The 9,309-nt window shown below is 60.5% G+C and overlaps 1 protein-coding gene across 1 annotated transcript; it reads right to left on the bottom strand.

The window, feature by feature from the left end:
* Positions 1 to 1,782: 1,782 nt before the first annotated feature.
* LOC106046696 (TBC1 domain family member 24-like) lies at positions 1,783 to 8,045 on the bottom strand. The gene is made up of 7 exons (XM_048076011.2): positions 7,790 to 8,045; positions 5,114 to 6,152; positions 4,761 to 4,919; positions 4,112 to 4,175; positions 3,205 to 3,300; positions 2,571 to 2,847; positions 1,783 to 2,077 (listed from the first exon to the last, which is right to left on the bottom strand). The coding sequence occupies exons 1-7, from the start codon at positions 7,905 to 7,907 to the stop codon at positions 1,932 to 1,934; spliced, it is 1,899 nt and encodes a 632-aa protein (XP_047931968.2). The 5' UTR covers positions 7,908 to 8,045; the 3' UTR covers positions 1,783 to 1,931.
* Positions 8,046 to 9,309: the final 1,264 nt, after the last annotated feature.

The following is a 9,309-nucleotide window of genomic DNA, read 5'->3' as shown; positions in this document are numbered from 1 at the left end:
TGTCCTTCGTGGTGCCGCTTGTCCGTCTCCTTGTTTCTCTTGGGCCACCAAAGAGCCATCAGAGAGCAGCAGTTTGGTCTCTGCTGACCTTACTGCAGTCAAGTGACAGCACAACACAGATGAAAGACCTCTTTATATCCCATTACAAGTCCCCTGAGCTTCCAGGCCCCTCTGCTCCTTCTGCATGTTCTTTCTTTCTTTCTTTTTTTTTTTTTTTTTTTAGTTCTCTAAGAGTTTTGAACTTTATACGGTAATGGAATAAAGTGTAGAGAAGAAAGTACTATAGCGTCATTTTAAAAGATGGCAAAGACACTCATCAGATTACAGGCGGTGAATGTAATAAGCACACTGACATTCATCGTGATTTACAGCTCGGAGCAGCAGGCAGCTCAGGTACACGGCGCGTACCGCGTCAAAGGGACTCGCAGGCTTTTCCACCACATCAAAGGCCCCCACGGCCCGCACAGAACGACCCCAGTCGCTGGTATTTTAATACGTTAGCCAGGACCTTCTTGCCCTTTACAAGGCAAGATGGTGAAGCCTGAGCCAGCGGCTGCTGAGAGGCCAGACGGGATCGCGAAGGAAGGGCTTTGCGTTTCCAGGCATCTCGTGCGTCCTGTGCATCTCTGGGTGGAGAGGGGAAATTGCTTTGTGGAAAGAAAGAGGGACTCCCAAGGGGAACTTTGTGCTGGACAGAAAGCAGTCTGCTACATGATCACAGAAAGCAAGAAATACCGAGGAACAATTAGCAGAGCTCTTTAAATCAAGGGAGAGAGCAACTCTGCTGTGTTCTTTCATTTGAGCTCTGTGAGCAAAGGCAGGTGTGGGGCAGCAGGGACCTGCACCTCACCTCTTTATCTTACCAGGATACGTAATGAAGGCTACAAGCAATTCCTAAGTCTGCTGTGTAACTGACCACGGTGGGAGCTTGCTGCCACTGCCCGCTCCTCCCCACATCCTCCTGGCATCGCTGGACCCGCCAGCACCATGGCAGCAACAACTCCTGCCCTGAATAGCTCTGGAAATGTTATCCATGAAAGATAAAACCACAAATGGGAAGTGTTTGGACACGGGAGACGTGCTCTCATCCTGCAGCCACAGTGACCTCTCGACAGTTCACAACCCTCCTTGCACCGACCTGCCTACCAACACCTACATGTTCACGTTTCATATTTCAAAATGGCACGTGTGTTATCTGGACCCATTTAATCAGGGCGCGCTAATTAAAGCTCATATTAACCGCTTGCAATCTTACATCAACTCTTTGCTGCTAATATGGGCCTTCAGTGTAATAGAAAAATGACAAGGCAGGTGCACTGCTGGGGGGCTTGTGGTGAGCTGCAGACGTGTAAGCACCAGGCAGCACTTTGCTAATCTCCGATCAGCAATTTCAGCCACAAAGTCTTTTGCACCATGTTGGATGGTGATTGGTGCCCGGTCCCAGGTGAAACCTGGGGACCTCTGGTGCTACAAAAATCCTGCACACGTCTTGAGGGCTGGGCTTGGGGTGAGAAGCGGGGTGTGGAGTGTCCTGGTGAACTTTGCACCTTGGTACTGGATTTTGTCTAGACTCAGGATTCCCACAGGCTGCCTGTGCCGTGGTGTCGCGGCTTTGCTGCAGAGCCCCAAACCACAGAGAGGCCAGGGGAGTGCAGCAAGCAGCGAGCTGGCTCCCTTCCCCTCCAGCGTCCTGAGCAGGAACGGAGCTGGTGGAGCAGGCTGGGGCTGAGCTGCGGCAGGGGACCTCGTGCGTCCCTGCTGTCCCGTTCGTGGCACCCCACGGCCCTCTCCACGCCACCACGGCTGGTGACAGCGTGGGCGGCCAGCAGATGCTGCCGGCGGAGACTTTAGCAGCCAGGCCGGGCCGCAGCTGGTGCTGTGGGGGTCCCATTCTTGGCAGGAGGCGCGGTGAGGGGCCGGCCCCACGGGACCTAGGTGTTTTGGAAGCCCCACACCTCCAAGAGCTGCACCCTGAAGTTCTCCTGGCAGAGCGGAGGGTTGTCAAAGGTCTCGCAGTGCTCCGTGTGCCCCCAGAGCAGGTCGGCGTCGAGGGACAGAGCTTGGCCTCCGCCTCCACCTGCAAAAGCATGCCAGAGGGCTGGGACCCGCGCTCACCCCTCGCTGCCTGAGCACAGACACTGGCCAGGTCTCAGATCGTGCCCAGCTCCCAGCTCTGTTTTCTGCAGCCCTGCCGCAGAGCTGTCACGGACAGCTGGTGGGTCCCTTCCTCGAGCTGTTCCCCACCTGCATCTCCTCTCAGTCCTGCATGAAGCAGAGGAAAGGGCCAGGATGGGCATGGCAGCCCCAAGGGCACAAACCTGGCTGGGAGGTTTGGGATATGGGGCTCCCGCTCGGCTGGGACCCGCTCTGCAGCTCCCAGAAGGAGCATCCTTTTCCCTGTGCAGCCTTGCTAACTTGGAGAAGTCAGGGCTGACTTCATCTTCCCTGACTTCTCCCCTAAGACAGGAGGTCTTTGCCTGCATGGGCAGCTCAGATTTTAACCTGGGGGAGAGCTCTTTTCAGCCAAAGCAGCAGCATGCTGGGTGGGGTGCCTGCCATTAGGTAATTACCGATAATGATCCCTTCCCGAGAGCCGGACATGAACATGGAGGCTGTTTTGGAAGGCAGGAGGAAGTGCCTGATGGCCAGAAACGGGGACAGACGGCCTTTGCGCTGCGGCGTGGGCACGGCGAGGTGGTTGGAGCTGGTGCTACGACTGTCCGGGGAGGAGCTGAGCAGGGACATGGGACCGGGCGAAGGCGACCGCTGGCGTGAGCGCGGCACGGCTTTGGCCAGCTCCGGCTTCTTGATGAACACCCACTCGTACCTCTCCATCTCAGGGCGCACCTGGAAAGGAGGAGAGACCCGGTGAGCCCTGTCCCTGGGGGCATCTCTCCATTGCTGCCTGGCCAGACCGGCTGGGGACCACACGCTGTGTGCCAGGTCCAGACCTGGGGCAGAGGAGGGACAGCGCAGATTGCCCTGCTGTCATCCCTTTAGGATGCTCCTGAAGTTAGTTCTCCATTTTTTCTAGCCCAGCAAAGCAATCTCTGTGCTGCTGCCTCCTGCCAGAGCTCAGAGGCGGTGGTGGGACTGTGCAAAGGAAGCAGCTCGGTGCCACCATGCCTCGAGTTAGACAAATAAAGAAAAAAGCAAAGACAGACAAGCCCAGAAGCATAAACCCATAAATAAAATGTGGCTTACAGTGAACACGAAGCACTCCCCTGTCCCAAAAAAGCCCGATGTCGCCCCATTCTTCTTCCTTTCGCTCCAGTCGGAGGAGAGAAATGCCCCGCACACCTTTGGGAGAGAGCACAGGGAGCTGTCACGGGGAGCAGGGCCGGGGCGAGCCCCAGGACCCCCGGCAGCAGCCTCCATCGAGGCCATTGTGGGGGTGTTCTGCTCAGCAAGGGCTCTGCCTCTCCTTGGTACTATGTCAGGAAGAAAACGAGCTAAAACGTAGGAAACGAGGTTGAATAAGTCACCTTTCCCTGCCCACAGCAGGCCCCAGGGACCGCAGTGTTTATCTCCTCACCGCGCTCAAGTGCCTGGCGTGGGAGATCAGGGCTCGGTGGCCAATAAATCCTCGGGATGCCTGGGCAATTTGCAGAACTTGCCTCTGCTGCTTGATGAAGAGTGCAGGGATAAAATATGGGTTTATGAGCCACTCTCAGAGTCCCCGGGGAGAGGCCTGGCTCAGGTATTTCTGTAGCTATTTCATGACTTTCAGATACCGTAAGAGCTGTCCTTATTTCACTTCCATTTCCCTCGTGCTGCTGCTCTTGCAATCAAGAAGAGCTCCTGGCATTTAGCACACTGAAAGCAAGTCCCTGCTTAGGCAGAGCGTCTGCTGACTTCAGGAAAGTCTGCCTAGCGAAGGCTTCACGATTTAGCCTACATTTCCAATAAAAACATCTCTCTCGTGGCCTCTCCATCTCACGGACTCCTCTTTACCCCCACATGCCCCCTTTAGCCAGTGTCTAGGGCAGCTCTTGGTGCCGGTGCCCCGCAGACGTTGTAATGGAGCCAGCGCTGGTGGGCAGGGAGACAACCGCCCTCCTTCCCCGTGTCACCCCGGCACGGCCCCGCTCCCTGCTCGGGAGATACTTACCTCCCCCTCCGTTGTCTTTATGAGCAGCACCGTGGGTTCGTAACCCTCGCAGCAGGAGTAAAACCTGGGGGGGGCACAGGGAGGCTGGGTTGGCGCGGTCAGACTGGGAGCACGCAGCTGTGACCACGCGGCTCGGGCAGCCCGGCTGGTGGTGCAGGCGCTGGGCACGGAGCTGTGGGAACCCGCTCGCCCCTCGCGGACTCGGGGGCACGCTCGTGGTGCTGACGGGCAGTAATATTGCGGCCCCACCATTAACCCCCCGGAGAACTGTGGGGCACAGATGGCCCTCAGTGGTCCCCCTGCTTGCAGCAGGTTTGGGCATTGCCCGTGGCACTTGGGCTCTCCTGGCTTGGGTCTGGGGGTTTGATGTGTTCCTCATCGCGGGGGCTACCTGAGTACAGTCTGCCCTGCCCCCGATCCCTGCCGTGGCCTTGCAGTGTGACGTGCTGCTAAGAGAAGTCTCCTTCCCCGCAGCCAGCGCTGCCCAGGCTGCACCCAGGGTGTTGAAACGAGCCCAGCAGTGTCCCCAAGAGACCCCAGATGTGTCCCACAGACGTTGCAGGTGCCCCTTTCTACACCAGCAGCCTTTACCCGATTTTATGCCCGTCCCATCTGACCCAACCCAAGCCACCAGGCAGATCGCGCTCACCTCTGCAGGCTGCACCCGTCTTCTGAGGTGGAGAAGAGCAGCAGCGGAGGGGAGAGGGAGAAGCGCTCGGGGATCCAGGACCAGATGATGCGCATCTCCTGAGCCGTTACCGTGCTGGAGCTGAAGGTCTGCATGTCCACGGCCAGGTGGAAGGACTGCCTGCGAGAGGGGATGCCCGTGGGTGCTGAGCCAGGTGCCCGCGTGCTGCTAGGGTCCTGGGGCACCCGGCACGGCCAAAGCCAAGGGAGATGCCTGGAGCTCCCCCCGCGCTCTATCTCCGCTGTACCTCGGGGTTTGTCTGCTTTGCCCCAGGACACCATCTGCCCACGCCGGCAAGCAGACAGGCTTCTTACCTGCTCTGCACCATGGTTATGCCCCGCTCCATCAGCGCCTTCCTGTTGGCCATCTGGAGGAGCCAGATTTCCTTGCGGGAGAACAGCCGGATGCCAAACGCTCTCTCCAGGAGTTTGTCGACGGTCGTGTGCTTGGCAATGTTCTGCACGAAAGCCTGCAGGTCCGCCTTGATGTCGGCCCCCTCCAGCTCAGCGGAGGCCACCGAGAGCCTGTACTGCTTCAGCAGGGCCAGGGCGATGCGGTAGAGGACCTTCTGCCCCTCCAGCAGGTAGACGTCGAACACTCGGATGGCGTAGTCGAAGGGGAGGTCGTGGAAGAGCCACGACAACCATTCGGAGTAGACCTCAAAGACGTTCTCGGAGGAGCTGGCTATCAGTTTGTGAGCTGCCGGGCAGTGCTTGTTGGCCAGATCCCCAAAAGTCATGCAGGAGGCCCGGTGGGCCAGGAAGGACTGGTCAATGTAGCTGGTGTGGGGGGCGTTGCTGGCGATGAGGCGAGAGATGTTCTCGAAGCACTGAGCTTCGTCCTCGCTGTAGTGCAGCAGCAGAGCCACCAGCGAGGGCAGGGTGGGGCTGTAGGTGATGTCGGGGAAAAGGTTGCCGATGCAGATGAGGATCTTCTTCACGGCGGTGACCCCGTCCGGGCTGAGGCAGTACGTGGGCATGGAGCACCCCTCCAGGAAGTCGGGCAGAGGGTGGGAGCTCGCGCTGTGCTTCCCGAAGAGCCGGCTCGTCACGTCCCTGTAGACGGCAGCGTCGGGCGTGACGAGGCGGCAGGCGACCTGCTGGCACAGCCGGTGGTAGACCTGAGCTCTCAGAGCGCGGCTCGCCGCCAGGCAGCCCTCTCTCAGCAGCCTCTTCAGCTCCTTGGGGGGCTGGGTGAGGATGTCCCTGGGGATATCGGCCTGTTGCTCCGGCTCTGGCATCCTGTCCCAGTCCACAAACTGTCCGCAGCCCAGACAGGAGGAGGCGGCGTCGATGTCCCAGGTGTCAGGCTCCGATGTGATCACGACGGTGACTGGAGACGAGCCAAGCATCGCTGTGGGACAAAGACCTTTTATCCGACACGCTTCACCGCCCCGGTGACAGCATTTCACCCTGCCTGACGCTGCACTGAAATCCTACAGCACCTTCTGGTATTTCAGCAGCTGCTCTCCCCCCTGCAAAGGGAAGGCTTTCAGGAGGCTGAGCCCGGCTGAGCTGCTGGCTTTGCCCTCACACAGGTCCGGTGGCATCAGCTGGTCCCTTTGGGGAACCCAGAGCAGGATGGGGCTCTGTACCCCTCGCACAGCTCCTGCCTTCCCTCCCCAGGTGTGACTGGTTTCACTGGGGAGCTGCAGGCCGCAGGGATAGTCCCTGTCCCTGTCCCTGTCCCTGTCCCTGTCCCATGGGCACAACCACAGGACAGCAGTGTTACACCACCGCCAGCCCAGAGCCGGCCCCGAGGCATCGCTGAGAGCCCCGCGCTGGTCGGCAGCTCGGGGGGACCCAACGGGCGGCGGGGACCCGGGCGGCGCTGGGGCCAGGAGGGACCATTGGCACCATGTCCCCTCCCGAGGGCAGAGCTGGGGGTGGGAGGTGATGTCCAGGATCAGGCACTTCGAGCATGGATGGAGCAGGAAAAACTGCCCCCGGCTGCCCAGGTGCCTGAGCTGCAGCAACGTGCGAGGAGAAGGTTCAGCCAGAGGGGCAGGGACAGCCGGCAACACAGCCCCTGCGCCCCACGTCCCCACGCACCCGGCGAGACCCCAGCCAGGCAACCAGGAGCGAGGGCCGGAGAAGGTCTGAGCAGCCTCTTGGAGGTGGGAATTGGTGCAGGCGGAGGGCTGTGAGCTCGGAAGAGCGGAGTTTGAGCTCCTCCTAGGGAGAAACCAGAGGCATTTTCCTCGGGGTTCCCGCGGAGCTCAGCCCCGAAGCCTGTATGTTTCCATCTGGGGGATTTGCGCAGAGCGGTTATTAACTGGCAGCATGAAGTCGATTACACGCACATTAATTCCTAGTGCACGATGTCGGCTGTGCTCGGTTAAGCGGGGCTGGACGGGGAGTCTCAGCTCCCCGCCCGAGGATTTGTGCAGAGCCAGGTCTCAGCTTTGGACCCAAGGGGACACGCGGGGACAGCAGGGCCCCAGCCACACGTGCCACGCAGAGGCGGCAGCGCGGTGACATGGCGAGGGACGGCTCCCAGGCTGGGCCTGGCTCTCCTCGTGCTGTGCTGGCTCAGCTCGGCTCCGGCTCCGGGCCAGGCCAGGCACCGGGTCAGGCTGAGCCCCGGGCCAGCCCCGGCAGGCTCCCCTTTCAGCAGTCGGGCTGGAATTAAGGCAGACCACCGGGCTGGAAAATGCTGGGGGCCACACACCCAGCTCCATCACACTCACGGCCCTAAAACCCAGGCTCAGATGAACAGCCGGGTTGAAGCAGGGTTATTTTTACCTCTAGGTACTGCCACGATTCCCAGACCCCCCCCTAGTTACAGCAGGAGAGCGGCCCTGGGTACCACCAGCACCCCAAAATGTGCCACCCGGAGCCCACCCGGCTGCAGGCGCCCAGCCCAGGACGTCCCCAGCCTGGCACGGGGGTGACACCCCGGGGGTGTCAGTGGGGCCGGGCATGTGTGTCTGCCCCAGCCCCATTGCTCTGGGTGCCCTGGACGGGCTCCATCCCCCAGCACTCACCCACCTTGTGTGGTGCCGGTGCCATCGCCATCGCCGTCCCCGTCCCCCCGCTCCGGCTGCGCGGGGAAGCCCCCGGCCGCCCCCCCGGGGGCACGGGGCAGGCTGAGGCCCACCTGCAGCATCCACCTGCTCCGGGGCGGCCCCGCTGCCGGCTGCAGCCGCTGCCCTGGCTTTTAATGCGCCCTCTGTGCGCGGGGCGCGTGTTTGGTGTAAACAGCACGCGGGGAGGAGCGGCTCCCTGCCCGCTCGCCCCTTCGTGCCCGATTCGGGGAGGGGATGAGATAGCCATCAAAACAGCAACACGGCCGTTAAACTCGGCGTTTATTTTTCCCCAAGGATAACCTTTATCTTCACATTCACTCCCAGGCGGGGAGGGTGCTGAGGGGGCGAGGGAGGGACGCGCAATCGCCCGTCCTTGACGGGAGGAAGCATAAACACGGCGAGTGGGGCTGCAGCCGCTTCCCGCTGGATTGCGCGGGTCTCAGGGGGGTCAGAAGTGGAGGCATGTGAGCAGCGAGTGCCAGGAACCAGGTGACGAGCAAGGGGCTGGGGCCACGAGGACAAAATGACGCCCTTCTGCCAGGTGCCGCGGGGCCGGGCAGCATCGGCGTGCAGCGCTCGGGGAGCACCCGTAGGAGAAACCTCGGTGTTTGGGGACAAAGCAAGGCCGGCGATGCAAACGGGAGCTGGTAGTGGAGAAACATGGCTTTCTGCAGAAAAGCACCCCGCTTTCTTTGGGGTGAGTCAGGGCTGGGCTGCACCAGCGCTTCCAGCACCGGGCACCTGGCACAAGGCTTCAGCATTCCCCAGCGGTGGCAGGGGGCGTTCAGACGGATCCCCCCCGCTCAGTGGAGCCCCAAACGTGGTCATTCCAGGCACATTTCTGTACTTCAGCATTCCCAGTCTGTCCCGTTTGAAGCTGTTGCTATCGATTGACTTTGCCTCAAAATGTTTTGCAGGGTTACAAACATCTGTGGGCAAAGAGCTGAGCTCAAGGAAAAGCTGCAGCAGCTGAAAGGAGAGGAGCATGCAGGGACCTTGCGAACGTCAGCGAACCCACAGTTCGGGCTACACTTAAAAGTGGGGAGTTTTTAAGGCAAATAAGACACTATATTTTCCTTAAGAAAATGTTTTTTTTGTTGTTTTTTTTTTTTTTTTCCTCTCGTACTAACAGCTGCTGCTGGTCCCTGCCTCGCCTCCTTCCCCCTGCTTCGCACCCGCAGCACGTCCCCAAGTGCTCGCCAGGGCTCCTGCAGCGGAGCAGGAGCGCTGCCCCTGCAGAGCGCCGCCTCTGCGGATGCAGGATCTCTGCCACGATGTGCCAAAACACGGCCTGAGCGGCACGGCTTAGCCTGACAAAGCTGGGCGAGGGGCTGCGGGGACCCGGGGGTGCCGGGCTGGTGGTGATGGGACGGACAGACAGCGGGCTGCGTTGAAACCTGGTGCTGCTGCTTCCCAACCTGGTGCTGCTGCTTCCCAACCTGGTGCTGCTGCTTCACCCAGGCCCTTGCTGGCCGCGCTCTC

The sequence above is a fragment of the Anser cygnoides genome, chromosome 19 (genome assembly GCF_040182565.1).
Source record: "Anser cygnoides isolate HZ-2024a breed goose chromosome 19, Taihu_goose_T2T_genome, whole genome shotgun sequence".
In the NCBI taxonomy this organism is placed as follows: domain Eukaryota; kingdom Metazoa; phylum Chordata; class Aves; order Anseriformes; family Anatidae; genus Anser; species Anser cygnoides.
This window is presented reverse-complemented; position numbering and strand designations above follow the sequence as displayed.

Excerpts from the sequence above, each read along its gene's own strand:
- LOC106046696 (XM_048076011.2), bottom strand. The coding sequence starts at position 7,907 with ATGCTGCAGGTGGGCCTCAGCCTGCCCCGTGCCCCCGGGGGGGCGGCC. Across the intron at positions 6,153-7,789 it reads TGGCACCGGCACCACACAAG|CGATGCTTGGCTCGTCTCCA; the intron begins GTGGGTGAGTGC and ends TTTGTCCCACAG. Across the intron at positions 2,848-3,204 it reads GGGAGTGCTTCGTGTTCACT|GTGCGCCCTGAGATGGAGAG; the intron begins GTAAGCCACATT and ends CCTCCTTTCCAG.